Below are 15,921 nucleotides of genomic sequence, written 5' to 3'. Positions count from 1 at the left end.
TAATAGCTAATATCACTAACTATACATACGCTTAATTCTAGCATTTAATTCTTAATACCTGATAGGATGTTAACCTTAGCTTTTTTCTTTTGTCAAGATATATATATATATATATATATATATATATATATATATATATATATATATATATATATATATAGTTTTTCTCTTTCATTTAAACTATCCAAGCTTGAAAACAAAACAGCAAAGCAAATTTAAAAATGTTACCTCGTACAATTGAATCCATTTAAATGAAACTTTCTTTTCCTTCATCCTCTTAACCACTTCATTAGTGGAATTTGTGTCAAACAGGTTTTCAAAGAACTTCTTCCACAGCTTCGCAGTTATAGGGCTGAGATCTCTTCCCTGCGAAAAGCGTATCAAGCATATTAGATGACCATTTCATTCTTGTTCAAAGTTCACTGACAGTCAACAATACTACACATCGGTAACGATTGGAATGAAAAAGGGAAAAGAAATGAAATTGAAGACGAACCTCGTCTTTGAACATGTGGAACAGGGTGATTTTGCCAACGTTATCGAGACCTACGAATAAGATATTGGCCTCCTTCTACCAAAGTCCAAGTAACGCTAGAATCCCATAAGATATTTGCAAATTCGACGACGTACCGATGAACTCGACGGTGACCGGCGAACTCCACTTCGATGGCTTGGTCACCATAAATGATAAACGGCGGAAGGGAGGATTTAGGGATTGGGGAAGAATGAGGGTGATGAACGCATGATTGAATGAGAGTGATGAACGCATGATTGAATGAGAGTGATGAACGCAAACGAGAGAGCAAAGGGAAGAAATTAGGGCTTGCAAACGCGAAGTGAAAAAAAATCTCGAAAAAGTTAAAGATTACAGGGCTGGAAAAATTAAGATATTATGACAGAGATCATTAACTTCGTCATTATAAGTTTTTAACTTATATACAATTTTACCACGCATTAGGTATTATGATTGATATTCATAACTCTGTCATAATAAGTTTCTTTAAACTTATTTATAAATTTGCTACCATATTGTATATTAAGACTGATATCTATAATTCTGCCATAATATGTTTTATGTTTATTCACCAATTAACATGATGGATGATTTTTATTCGTTATAATAAAGTCGTCATAAAATGATATTTTTTTACTAATTTTTATTTTTAAAATTTAAAATCAATCTATATAAAAAATTTAAAATATTAATAAATATCAGTTTTGTATCCAAAATTAAAAATTAAAAATATATTTAATTCATGAATTAACTATCTGCCTTATCTGTCGCACATGGTCTTCTTTTTATAAAAAGGTTATGAAGTATTTACTTGGAAATGTAGCTTCATGGCCTCTTATATTTTAAAATTTTTAATTTGTAAAATAATTTAAATTTTCTTTAGGCTAATTATTTTAATTTAAGAGTTAGTTTAAAACAATAAATTTAAATATTGTTTTGTTTGTTTTGAAACAAAAAATATTCTACTTTTCAGTATTAAATTTTCTAATGAAAAAGCAATATATATCGTATGACAATGTATAAAATTTATGTACAACAGTGGGACGGAGAAAAACTGTTCGCAGAAGTCAGAAATATGAACACGCACATTGATTTTCTTCATGTTGAAACTAAAGATGTATAATAATAATAACAATAATAATGATAATAATAATAATTATATTTCTCAAGTCACAAAAACATCAACCTTTCTTAAATGAGTGTAGGGGAGGTTGTATCACTCAGACTATTTGGGAATTGGAAAAGGATACACTCTGCAATATTTTAGCAATTATTAGTTAAACTAGAAATTCTAGAACTTGCTTTTATTACTATTTTACAAAGTCCAAAGTAATTACTTATCAAGCAAAATAAACACGTGAAATCCTCCAATAACATAAAAGAGAGACAGAATGCATAAAGACTACCATAGTGTGTCACTCAGCACCACCATTCCTGTCAATCTTTCCTTAAAAGTTGCTAAATGTATTGTCAATGATACATTTATCCTCTGTGTTGACTCCTCAATATATTGAAAGTAAGCAAGTCTCCAACTTCTCTTCAACAACAAGCTTCCACTAACAGCCCAAAATCCAATAAAATAGCCAAGTGCTATGACAAAGTAAAACCACAATTTCTCTACTTTATCCTCTTTTTGATCTTTTTCTTCATCGTCATTGCCATGTTGCAAATTATCATCAGAACACTTATTTGGCAGTGGAGGTCCACACAGAAACGTGTTGCCAGCATACATAAAAGAATCAAAGGTAGACAATTGAGTTCCTATGGGAATTGGTCCTGAAAGATTGTTGTAGGACAAATTTAAGTGGCTTAACCAACTTAAACTAGATATGCTTTCTGAAATTGCACCAGAAAGTTTGTTATGAGAGAGGTCAAGAGATTCCAGAGATTTCATATCCCCTATCCTTTTGGGGATATGCCCTGACAAAAGATTGTATGATAGATTTAGGTTAAGCAATGCACCAAGTGATGTTATTCCTTCTGGAATAGATCCAATCAAATTGTTATTTGACAAGTCCAATGTCACCACGAGATTTAGAGTTCTCGTATACTCAAGTTCTCTTCCTTTCATGACCACTCTAACATCTTGCTCATACCATTCAACAGGTTGATTTACTGAAATATTCTTTTTTGAGGCCATACCTGTCAGATTTCCTATGCAATGAGGGATTGGACCCATCAAGTTGTTGTTTGAAAGATCCAAAACTTGCAGTGCAGAAAGCTGGCACAATTTTAATGGAATTGTTCCATTCAATCTGTTTTGCGGTAGCCTTAGAATCTGCATCGAGGAAAAGATATTCCCCATCCATGAAGGGATAATCCCAGACAAATCATTCTCTCCAACATCCAAAATTAAAAGTTGACTTAAATTTCTCAGAGAGGATGGAAACTCTCCATGAAGGCTGTTATTGTTCAAATGTAACCATGCCAACGTGGATAGATTGCCCAGAGAGCTAGGAATGACACCTGATAATTTGTTGGATGCCAAATTTATGACACCGAATCTTTGAGTAACACTCCAACAATTAGGAATTCCACCAGCTAACATGTTTCCTGAAAGATCAAGACTGTACAAGGAGTCTATTCTGCACAATGAATTGGGAATGTGGCCACTTATAAGGTTGTTTCCAAGAAGCAAGTAACCGACACTGGGCAAGCTATCAGAAATATCTTGTTGAAGTGACCCACAGATATGGTTATTGGTGAGATTTATGTAGTAAAGTTGCCTTGGCCATCTTATGTCAGACACCAAATTCTCCAAACGATTTAGGGACATGTCTAAGTTGTGAAGGTTTAAAAGCTGACTAAGACTGTAAGGAATGTTTCCGTGTAACTTATTTTCAGAAAGATAGAGAGTGGACAAATTTTGAAGTTGACCAATATTGTGAGGAATGGTACCATTTAAAGAGTTTCGTGAAAGATCTAAATCTGTTAGGCTTACAAGTTGCACTAAACTCCTTGGAATGATCCCATCAAAATGATTGGAAGCAAGAATTAAAATTTTTAAACTGACAAGATCCCCGATACAGTCAGGAAGAGAACCGTTGAAGTTATTGTTGGAAAGCACCAAATTCTCTAGATGGACTAGTTTTGTTATTATAGCACATGGAAGTGATCCCACCAAGTTACTGTCAGTCATAATCAATGAACTTAGATTTTCAAGCTGTCCCAACCATGCTGGCAATGAACCATTAAATTCGTTGTAACTTAAATCCAAGTACATTAAATCGTGTCTGATGCATTCAAACTGTATATGGTTTCCAAGTGCATCACTTTGAATTTTGTTTCTTGACATATCTAATTGTTGAAGATGGCAACAGTTTCCCAGAAGTGATGCCAGAGATCCCTCAATTTGATGTACATCATTACCAGAAAGACTGAGATATTGAAGACCCTTTAACTCACCTAACCAACCCGGAACAGAATCAAACTTGTTTTGTGAAAGGTCAAGAGAAACCAGGGAAGTCAGATTCTTCAAAACAGATGGAAGTGAGCCATAAAGAGCATTACTATCAAGAAATAGACTGACGAGGTTAGCACAGGTTTCCAACCAGAAGGGAGTGGAATTCAGGTTGTTGTGAGAAAGGTCAATGACTGCAATGGAAGTCATATTTTGGAAAGCATCCAGAAAAGGAGTCTGAAGTCCATTTTCTGCTAGATTGAGGTCTTCCAGTCTGGAGAGATTTGTGGTGCTAATATGTTGATGGGTGTGCAATTTATCAAGTCCACAATTCCTCAATTCTATTTCTATCAAAGAAGGAAGCATGTTGAGTGACTGCAACAAGTTTTGTGCTTTATCAAGATTCACATCACTCATGTAAAGGTATTGGAGGGATGAAAGTTGAGAAATCCAGTATAAGTCATCCGCATACAAAAGAGGATTGAAGCTCAAATCAAGAATGAGCAATTTTGTGAGGTTCCCAAGATTGAACGGAATCCTACCACTAAAATGACTATCAGAGAGATAAAGGACTTGCAGATGCTGCAGCGTTTGAATGGACGCTGGTATTGAACTATTATGAAATCTGTTTCCACTTAAATCTAAATAAGTTAGATATTTAAGCTGCAATATAGAAGGGTGAAGATGTTGAGCTTCGAGGACATGATCGTAAAACTTACAGTTTGGTTGAAAATCTCCTTGTAAGGGATAACAAGGATTTCTGAGATCAAGCTTGACAACATGGCCTGTAAGATTATTGCAACCTACACCTTTCCATTGGCAACAAGTAGTTCCTTCCCAAGATGAAAGGCTTGAAGGATCTTTGAAGCTTCCTTTGATCCTTAGAAGAGCTTGCCTTTCTTCTTCATTGCAACCAAGTGTTGCATGGCCACATGAACATAACATGGCAAATGCTGCAGTCAAAAGGAAAACAATAGCAAAAGACAACCCCAACATATCTGCAGAGAAGAGTGTCAGAATACAAAGGACAGAGTTGGCGAGGAGCAACGAAGTAGACAATACTTAGGCCTTACTTGGTTTATCAAATGAAAGAACTATCATATACTATCAACTTTTTTTAATAAATTTTTATAATAGACTATGAATGACTATTTTATTGATTTGATATATATATATTTAAAATAAATTAATTACAAATTATCATATAAATAATTGTAAAAATTTTATTAAAAGAAATTGTTAAAAAAATATTTTTCGAAAATAAAACTCTGAAAACAGGGAACTGAATTATTGATGACTCGGCACCACTAATAAAGTTGTCAAAGCCAAAGTGTGGAAGTTTGATTTTTGTGGTTATTTATTAGACTTGTCCATAATTTAGATAAATTCATCATCGGTATATGTTTACATTTATTTTAAAAATATATATTATGAGTGCAAATAAGTTAGATTAATAAAATATCAAATCATTTAAAAAGTATGTACATATGATGTGTTTAATATGTACATATACATCAACCTAATTAAGATGTCGTACTTGGATAATCATTTGCAACATATGCAATAATATATTAGAAAAAGAGAAAAAAAATGAGAATAAACCAAAATCCATGTTCTAAAAATTACAAAAGCCTTTTTAGAAAACAATTAAACATAACGGCAAAAGGAGAGATTGACAAGGTAGAGCTGGTAATATATAGAATATAGTTGAAAGAAGGGGTTAGAGGGATTTTAACTAGGATAAATTACACTAAAATTTAAAGGTTAATTTTAAAATATATGATGTTTGTATTCTTTTTTCATTTTATTATTGAAATTTGAAAAATGGGTTGTATCTATTACATCGGTCAATGAGTTACTCTCTCCACCATCTTATATTTTCTCTTCACTTCTCCAATTTTTTCTAAATTCCAATCTTGTTCTTTTTATTTTTATCTTTTATCTATTTTACTTTTTATTTTTTAAAACTCTAATCGCTTTTCACTTTTATTCTTTTTCTTAAAGGCAAGCCTGCACTCCTACCCTTACTTTCACTTTCTCTTTCACATCCGTTAACTATTGGCTTTGAAAGATGTCCTATAACGTAAATTGTCCTCTAAAGAAAAACCAAGTGTTTTTTTTGCCTATACATGAATAATAATAATATTGTTATTTCATTTCATTGTAAAAACAATCACATCAACCATTTTTATATTAAGTTTGTGTAGATTCGTGTATAAAATTGACTTTTGCATTAGAAAGAAAATTATTTCAATAAAATATCTTCAAATTTCCTTTGTTATAGTATCATGTGTGTGTGTGTGTGTATATATATATATATATATTGCAAGAAAATTGAATCATTTAATGCCCTTAGGGACGTGTTAGGTTCATGTTTCCATTGCTTCTATCTTAAACAATAGAGTCACGTAAGATATCATCGATGTGGTAAAATGCCATTGATGTCACCAAACGCCAAAATCAGAACAGTGACCACTTACCTCGATTTTACATAATTTCTACAGTTGCACATTTATTTTTGAAATCAAAATCACAAGCTTAAAGCAAAGTTTTAAAAGAAACATTATTACACCAACTTTTATATTGAAAAAAATGAAGGTCTATATTGATACACCCAAAATACAACAAAATCATCATTAACATAGGAAGAAGAAGCAATTTGATCTTAAGTGGTCCTTTTAAGAAGAAAGACACTTACACATACTTTTGTTTTAACGGATGTGGAAATTGAATAGAAAGAGAGAGAAAGTGAAAGTGAGAATGGGTAGTGGAAGCTTGTCTTTGAGAGAAAGAGTGAAAGTGAAAGAAGATTAGGGTTTTAAAAAATAAAAAATAAAATAGGTAAATATAAAAGTAAAACTAATAATATTGAAATTTAAAAAAAAAATAGAGAAGGTGGAGAAAGAAGATAGAGTGATGGAGGGAGTAACTCTGTGTCAATTTAGGTCTATGAAATGATTTAATATTGACCTACATAGATTGGAAACATAAAAATTCATTTCAGAGAGTCAAAAAATTGAAAAAAACTCACTAGCCAAAATATTTATAAAAATCTTGTAGATTAGGATTAGTCTATTAATTTTCTTTCTAAAAAAATATAATTAATTTCTAATTTATTAGAAATCTAAATATTTTTAATTTGTCAAAAAAAACTATATAAAAATATTTTATGGATTTAATAAGATATTGAATGTCATTACCCTATGATATAAGTTGATTTCAAGTGTATATAAAAATATTTCTTTTCCAATGTCTGGTTGCATCAAAGAGTGAGTAAGGAAGCCACTGGGAGTTTTTGTTTTGGATGAGTTGTAATAACATTATCCAATGGAATGGGATGTGGTTCAGAAGTGGCACCACTACAGTGGTGGACAACCTACGTCACACAAAAACATGGCAAAGGAGGTTGCAAAACAGGGAGGAGATAACTTTGAATATTATATATCATCATCATCATCAAACTAGAAAAGGAGGTTGCAAAAATTATAGAAAAATTTGTTGAGTACAATTTGCTTATAGAAGAGAAAGAAGGAAGTGAAGATGTTTATTTGATTGGTGAAGATGAAAAAGATTGTTTATGGTATAAAATAGTGGTAGGGTAGGCCTAGGGAGCGTCGTTTTGGGGTCTTGGTGGCGGCCTAGGACGAGGGCGAGGGATGCCAGGAAGATGTCTATTTCCGACTCCAGGGCTATACTCAGCAAGTGTTGAAGGACTGAAGACGGTGAGTAGTATAATGAACAAAACTACCGTCCTAGAACAGTATGCCATCTTCCTTATCGTAATCACCAATTTTATTAATGTTTCCATGAACCAAATCACAACCATAACACCTCTTTTATACTACTTCTTCTTTCTCCAAACACAACCATAATAACTAATCTTATTAGTGTTGCAATGAACCATAACACCTTTTTTATTGATGTCACTGAGAGTTTTCTTGTCTATCAATCCTTGTTAAAAACACATGTTTTTTTAAACTTACAAGAGTTAAAAAAATAATCTTAAGAAATATCAATAATATATAATAACTATATTTTACAGTTTTTTTTACCGAAGGAAAAAATGGTTTGAAATTTACGGATGTAAGCAAAACTTTTTTTTTTTTTTACTAAAATAGGCAAGTTATGGGAGCTTAGACAACTTTATATGAAGAAGTTGTGCATCTCTGCACGACTATGCTTCTGGCATATGAGAAAAAGAGAAGTCGTGCATTTCTCACATGTTTTCAGTCTCTGGTAATTAATTATCAGGCTTTGTAATTGATTACATAATACCAAAAAAGTTGTGCAGGATGGACATAACTTTAGTTGTAATCAATTACATTCGTATTGTAATTGATTACATGAAGTGTAAATTGAGAAAAAATCTTTGCTAATCACTTACCAGAGTTGTCATAGGCAAAAAAACCTTCTGGTAATTGATTACGGACTAATGTTAATCGATTATTAGAGGCTTTAAGTGTTAAAACAAAGAGCTTTTATGCTTCTTCAACATGTATCTTGTTTATGGTTCTTGATTACATTCCAATACCTTTTGAGTAAGTATGTATTTTTCTTTATTTATTTTAATTACATTGTTTGATACTGTTGATTGCATCATTGTTTTAGGCTAAAAACAAATTAAAATGATCATTATTTTAGACTAAAATCAAATTAAAACCATAAAAAAAATTCATAAACAAAAATTACACTATTTTATTAATTGATGAAGGGATTACAAAAAGGTAACATTAAAGAAAAATTATTGACGATATGAACATGTCTCCTTATTTTGACCTTCGTTGGAGCAGTAAAAACATTTTTTTTTTTGTTTATCCGATGTCGATTGATCAATCTCATTATGGATTCTAGTAGTACTTGGTCTTCCCGATGCCTTGCATCACATTTGAGGATCTGGTATGAAGTTTGGATTAGTATATGTAGACCAATAATATTCATTTCGGGTGGGGTGAAATTATACTTCATATGCCTTATAAATGTTGTGAAGAGTGTAAATCGAATCAATATATTGGGTTAGTGGTATATGTAAATATGCACAAACGACAATGACATGATGTCATGGGAGGCGAGTAGCTTGGAAGTTACCATAATCACACAACCATTCATTAAGCCTGACATTATAGGAAATTGGATGTGGGCGATATTGGTGGGGTGTTGAAATTTCCTAAACATCAAATTCATAATTTTCATGATCGTAGTGATGAACATGACAAAATGTGGATTGTTGTTGATTTTTTCTAATAACGTCATTAATTTCTTATGGATATTGTGGGTTACTTGTAGCATGAACTGTGCTTTTAAGCCTCATTCAACAAATTGTGTCCTCTCAGATGTTGTTTTGATTATAGCACAAATTGTTAATGAATGTGCTCCCTTTAGGACGGAATTCATGCACTCAGCAAGATTAGTGGTTATATCTCCATATCTTTTGCCTCCATCAATAGTCGAAGACCATTTTTTAAAGGAATTTTATCTATCCAAGATACTTATTGGGGAAAATGGTCTCTCATTGCAGTAAGTTTTGTTGTCATAATAGGTTGGTTCACCTCGTAAGCTGTAACAACAGAATAAAATAAAAATTTGAAGAATTCAATGTACAAAATTTAAACTGTAAATTGGTAGTAAAATTTATTTAAATAGTACCTAATTTGATGATTTGTCGTTTGAGTTCCTGATTCTTGAATTTGTTGTTGAAGTTGGAGGCTAGATGACGTATGCAATAAACGAAGTTTATATACCATCCTTTTCCCAACGAACTTCTTCTGATCTTAAAGCTGATAAGATACCCTTCCCTCTGTCAGTGATGATGTAAAGATTTTGTTGAGGGGAAACATGTTCTCGAAGTAGTTGAAAAAACCATATCAATGTCTCTTTTGTCTCACCTTCTACAATGCCAAATGCCAATGGAAAAAGATTTCTATTGCCATCCTAAGCAATCACAGTGAGTAAAGTTCCATGATTTTGACCATTAGAAAGGTTCCATCTACTTCGAGAATGGGTTTACAATATTTGAATCCTTCTATACATGGATCAAAAGACCAAAAAACTCTTTCCATAACATAACAATCACGGTTAGGTTGTCCATCAACATCCACTGGAGAACCAGTGCATTGGATAATTGTACCTGGATTTGCATCTTTGACAAAGTGTAACCACCAAGGAAGATGGTTAAAAGAATCTTCCCATTCACCAAACTCCACAGCAAGGGCCTTTTGTTTGCCCATCAAAGATTTTCTGTATGAGACAAAATATCCAAAACGATTTTCAATGTCTGCAATCAAACTTTTGATGGGAAGGGAGGGGTTTTCCTAACAGAATTGGACACGATGGCGACAATGTGATTACTATCAAGATTTGTATGATCTTCAGATAGTATGGTTGAAAAACATGCATGTGGTCTGGCAATATTCTTGATTTTCCAATGTTGATGGACTTTGCTATAGGCTGCCCATAAACGCCATGGATAATCATTGTGGTAATTCAGACATCGTACTATGTATATGTTAGGCTTATATTCAACAAAGTTGAATTTATATATGTTGTTTATGTGATATTGTTTGATTGTAGAAATTGTCTCCTCATTCGATTGGAATTGCATACACTCTTGTAGCTTCAACACAACTTTAACTATAGAAGTCATGTACCTCCCCTACAACTTCACCTTTTCCATAATTTAATTAATTGTAATCATTTTTATTAATTAAAATTATTAGTAATTAATAATTTATGGTTTTAAAATATAGTAAAATATAAAAATTTAAAAATATTTAATTTGAATAAAATAAATTAAATTTATGAAATGACAACATCATCCACTAACAACTACCGTCCACCACAACCGATCCATGACCTTTATAGGTCTTCTTATGATCACCTGTAGAATCCATCATCATATTCAAGCTTTGAACAAAACGTCCCACCGTCATTTTTCTATCCTCAAGTTTGAAGCTTTTACACTTACTTTTCATCGACAACACCGTTTAGTGGAGGTTCTTCACCATTCAGTGCGAGTCCTTCAACATTTATTGCAGGTCCTTCATTCGTTAGTGAGGGTCCTTCAACATTTACTGCGGATCCTTCACAGATGTTTGCTACATTGACCATGGCTCCACCGTTTGCATACAAAGGACGTTTTTCATCACATAATTTTTATCGACTGACCATGGATTTTGTACCACCACAAAATCAAACTCATTTCATTGAAACCAAAGACACTGATGAAGACACACAAACTCCCCCATCACAACAGCAACGATGTGGCCAATGACAAAGAAGACGACCAACCTGTGGAACGGGTACACATCAATAAAAAACAATCAATATCATTGTATGAAATCATGAGCTTTATTAAGAGTGTTCTCAAGCCATGTGTAATTGTTTTAATGTTAGTTTTTTTCTGTTTTAATTAACATTTCTATTATTTATTTATCTAAATTTCTATACAAATCACAAAAATGAAAATTTATATAAAAATCAAAATTCTATTAATCAATTATATGGAAATTATAAAAATCACTAATTAAATAAAAAAAATATTTATATAAATCTTTATATGCAAAATAAAAAAATACAAATTGTAAAAAGAAACATTTATATTATTGAATTAAATAATTTAAAATGGAAATTATAAATATAAAAATTTATATGAAGAATAAAATTTCTATTTTTGATTTATATTACTTTATAACCAAATTACAAATAACACAAATTATATAAAAAATATCATTTATACAAATAACATTTTAAAAATATAAAAATTATATAAAAAATAAAATAATAATGTGTATAGCCCAAACTCTTTGGTAATTGATTACAAGGTTTGTGTAATCGATTACTAGAAACCCTAGATTCTATAAAATCAACTTTTTCTGTTTCTTCTAGTACAATATCTTAATCCCTTGGCTCTCCTTCGCCTCCACCTCCATTTTTGGCCACCAAGGACCTCCAAAAATGCCCCATTTCACCTCTCTTTCACTCCTAATAACCAAAATTTCAATCCTCTTTCACATCTCTATCATTTACACCGATTGAAAGTTCTCGAAATATTTCATGGTTGAATGTTCTAAGAGACAAAGGGTAAGGGGCTCCTGTTCTTCTGGTGTAGGACATCGCCGCTATCAACCTACTGAAAGCCCACCCTCACCATCATCACAATATCCATCATGATCCAACGTATTGTTTTCCACCGCTGCACAATTGAAGAAGTATTTTTCAGACTTCTTTAATCGTGAAATCATTGCGCCAAAATACTTAGACTTTTAGAATATTTTGAGGGACAAAATTATGAGTTTTACCATATGTTGACAAATCTTGGTTTAGTTGATTTTGTTTTTCATTATTCACATTATTACCTTGACTTAGTCCGTGTTTTCTATAGTAACCTCCGTATTTCTGACAATGGCGTCATTCACAGCGAGGTGAAAAATGTCAAAATGACCATAAGTCCAAACCTTTTTTATTCCCTTACCGACCTCTCATATGTAGGCTTGCATTTTGAGGGTGATACACATGAACAATGGTCAAATGATTATCATACCCTAGACGCTGGACAAATTATATGTAACCCAAAGTTTTCGGGTAGAATACTAGCACGGTTTATGAAAGTGGATACTCAAATATTACATTATGTTACCTGACGTATTTTGCTTCCTCGTTTATCTAACATTGCACAAGCTACTAAGGAAGATCCTGATTTTAATTTAGATCATCCTCATGTCAAAGGAGATCAACTCGGCCCATTTGGTGAAGAAGGCTTTGAGAGAGGGGGCCTCTTTACCGTATCCACACTTGATCACCGTTTTCATACAACATTTTGATACTCCATTGGATGATTAGCCAATTGTTCCAGTGAAGAGGTCCTTCAAAATTGCGGTCGACATCATCTTTTCCTTCGATTTATTATAAACAATGATGGCCAGTGGGTTCGCAGAGATACTCCTCCTCAACGCCAACGTCCTCAACACCAAACACCTTCCCCTCAACACCAAACACCTCCTTGCTTGCTGAAATAATGAACGAGATACGCTGCGAGCATTTGTTGGCGACAACTTCAACCATATGAATGCTGAAGCTGGACATCTCGAGCAAAACATGGGCGACAGATTCGATAGCATTGATGCTCAAATTGAACATTTGGAGCAAGACATCGATTATCTACGTCGTCATTTTGGTCCACCAAGAGGATCTTCTTAGATTTTTTTATTTTATTTTACTCTCTTTTAATTTTATTTTTATGTTCTTGTAATCAATATATCATTTAATAAAATAGTTTTTATTTTCTTGATTATTTTGTTTTATGGTTTTAATTTCTTTTTACTCTAAAACAATGATACTTCTTATAATTACATACCAATTAAAGAAATCTATCAATTACAAAATGTGTATCTATTTTCAACAATTTCAAAAATTTATCTCAAAAAAATTAAGAAAATAAAGGATTGCACAAAACAAAAAAGACAAAAAAAAAGGTCAATAAGTATCTCAATATATTTTATTGTAATCAATTATCAGCAACTCGTATCACTAAGGATTTTTGTCTATTACATCTCTGGTAAGTGATTACTAAAGAGTTTTTCTTGATTTACACTTCATGTAATCAATGACAACATGAATGTAATCGATTACAATTGAAATCATGCCCATCCTGCACGATTTTGGTATTATGTAATCGATTGCAAAACCTAATAATCAATTACTAGAAACTGAAAATGTATACAGCGTGCACTACTTTTCTTTTTCTCATATGTCAAAAGCGTGTATGGAGTGCACAACTTTTCTTTTTCTCATATGTCAAAAGCAAAGTTATAGAGGGGTGCACAACTTCTTCCTATAAAGTTATCTGGACACGACTTGCTAAAAAAATTGTCTATATTTTCCAAATCATTTTTGTCTATTTCGATTAAAAAAAAAGCACATTTTACACTATTCAAACATAACTTTGATCGATATTAATTAAAAAAATCCTTATTAGCATTAACTAAAAGTCAGTAATTCATAAATTGATTATCAGTTTATTATTCTTTTTACAGGATATGAGATTCTCCCAACCTACACGATACGCTTAAATATATTTTCTATAAAATTCAACAGATCTTCATTTTAAAGGTTTTTACTTTTAAATGTTCACATTGCCTTTTTCTGAATTTCTAAATGGGGGACATTGTTTTACACAAAAGTCAAGCAACGATGATAGTTGATCCTTTCTTCCACAAATAATATAATGCAATAGACCGAACATTACACCACAAAGTGAAAATTGGACTTTCTGAAGACTAAATTTTCAAAACTTTTTCTTTTCTTAAATTCCACTAATGTAACTTACCTGGTAAGTCGGATTGTGTACTGTATTTGCTTTTCGAGGTCGGAATTGAGTTTGGAGAGCTAAATTCCAACCTCACCGTGTCGTTTTTGGTTGCTTTCTCTCATTGCATTTCGTTTTTAGACAAGACCAATTTCTGGAAATGGGATCTGGGAAATTATGTTAAAAGTAGATTTTAGGTTTAAGTCAATCTCACTTGTAAACTGAGGATTACATCTCATATATTATAATTTCGTTTTATCTCTAATCGACGTTTTCAACAAATTATGTGCAAAGAGACAAGAAAGACTAAAAAAAATAGAATTACAAATAATATATTTCATAAAAGAATTTAATTTATGAAAATAATTAAAATTATGTAGACCAAATTTTAATTGACTTGAAAAGGAAAAGAAATTAAAAGATTCTGTTACGTGGAATATAATTTGGTTTTTGTTAAATATGGTAGAAAATAAAAAAATTGAAAAATTGAATGAGTTTTAAAAAATATGGTAGATAATAAAAAAAATTTAAAAGAATTATTTAAAATTGTGAAGAATAATTTTTAATTAGTTTAAAATAGTAGAGAAATTAAAAAGTTAAATAAGGTGAAATATAACTTGGTTTCGTAGACAACAAATTATTTTAAAATTTAAAATTTGAGAAAAAAGATAAAAATATGTGAATATTTATTGTTATTGATAAATAAAATATTGAAAAGATTTTAAAAGATGCAGTGATATATATATATATATATATAAAAGGAATAAAAATATACACGGTAAAATTTATATTTGCGTTGAAAAATCAAATGATGATATATATATATATATATATATATATATATATATATATATATATATATATATATATATATATATATATATTGAAAATAATTAGTTATAAAAAAATAAAAATAATTTTTTTTTCTGTAATATCTAATTTAATAATGTAAAGCTATAAACTAAAACATTATAAATATGATAATCAACCAGTAAAAAAACCACCTTATAATTATTAGATTATAGTCATCCACTAAAACATACACTGCACTGAGTATAGAAAGTCATACATTAGAAACTAGAGTTTTTCAAAATAAAAAATTATACGAATTTGTCCTAAACTATGTTGTGCATCACTCTCACTCTGGGATCTATAAAAATATCTTTATTTGCTCACATAATTAAAATTATCATTATAAACAAAAAGAACGCACGACAAAACAAACTAAAAAAAGCATATTTAACAAAAAGCATATTAAGAGAGAAAGGCCTTTTCCAGTTTTCTAGCGCATATTGGAAATTTGCTAGAAAATAATTTATAGACTTTCAAGTCAGATTAAAACTATATTTAACTTAAAAAAAATCAAAAACATTTGAAAAAAATAAAACATTTATAGATTGACTTTAAAGATGGAAAATGTTTCTTTGACAGCATCTTTTGACACAAATTTGACACAGTCCACGTGTCAAATTTGTATTGGATGTTTTCACTTCATTAATAAAATCTTTTTAAAAAAGTGGAGAAGGGTAATATTGGAATGATGCTTTTATGAAATTTTGATTTTCACGGTTTCATTTTTCTTCTTCTTCACTTTCGCTCTTTCCATTTATCTTCTTCACTTTCGTTCTTCCCATTCGTCTCTCCCATTCGGCTCTCTCCAATTTTCATTCGCTTCATTTTTGGAATCCCTTGGTCTCTCCATTCGGC

At 31.3% G+C, this 15,921-nt stretch overlaps 2 protein-coding genes and 1 pseudogene across 7 annotated transcripts in view; all 3 read right to left on the bottom strand.

Annotated features, from left to right (window-relative positions):
* LOC106771701 overlaps nt 1-868 on the bottom strand; it is a 13,902-nt gene extending 13,034 nt beyond the window's left edge. For all 6 annotated transcript variants that reach the window (XM_022785450.1, XM_022785452.1, XM_022785451.1 and 3 more), the window contains exons 1-3: nt 631-868; nt 497-546; nt 229-366 (exon numbers count right to left, since the gene is read on the bottom strand). In XM_022785450.1, coding sequence (XP_022641171.1) covers nt 229-366; nt 497-546; nt 631-769 — 327 coding nt within the window. In that variant the 5' untranslated portion in view covers nt 770-868. The remainder of the gene's footprint in view (nt 1-228; nt 367-496; nt 547-630) is intronic.
* A 690-nt stretch (nt 869-1,558) lies between these two features.
* On the bottom strand, nt 1,559-4,910 carry LOC106770192 (leucine-rich repeat receptor protein kinase EMS1-like). The gene has a single exon (XM_014656015.2). It carries the CDS (start codon nt 4,908-4,910, stop codon nt 1,917-1,919), a length of 2,994 nt encoding a protein of 997 aa, XP_014511501.1. The 3' UTR covers nt 1,559-1,916.
* A 4,490-nt stretch (nt 4,911-9,400) lies between these two features.
* Nucleotides 9,401-10,385, bottom strand: LOC111242266 (annotated as a pseudogene).
* Between the last annotated feature and the right edge of the window lie 5,536 nt (nt 10,386-15,921).

The sequence above is a fragment of the Vigna radiata genome, chromosome 8, assembly GCF_000741045.1.
Source record: "Vigna radiata var. radiata cultivar VC1973A chromosome 8, Vradiata_ver6, whole genome shotgun sequence".
In the NCBI taxonomy this organism is placed as follows: domain Eukaryota; kingdom Viridiplantae; phylum Streptophyta; class Magnoliopsida; order Fabales; family Fabaceae; genus Vigna; species Vigna radiata.
This window is presented reverse-complemented; position numbering and strand designations above follow the sequence as displayed.

What these genes read in the sequence shown, in the direction of transcription:
- LOC106770192 (XM_014656015.2), bottom strand. Translation starts at nt 4,910, where the DNA reads ATGTTGGGGTTGTCTTTTGCTATTGTTTTCCTTTTGACTGCAGCATTT.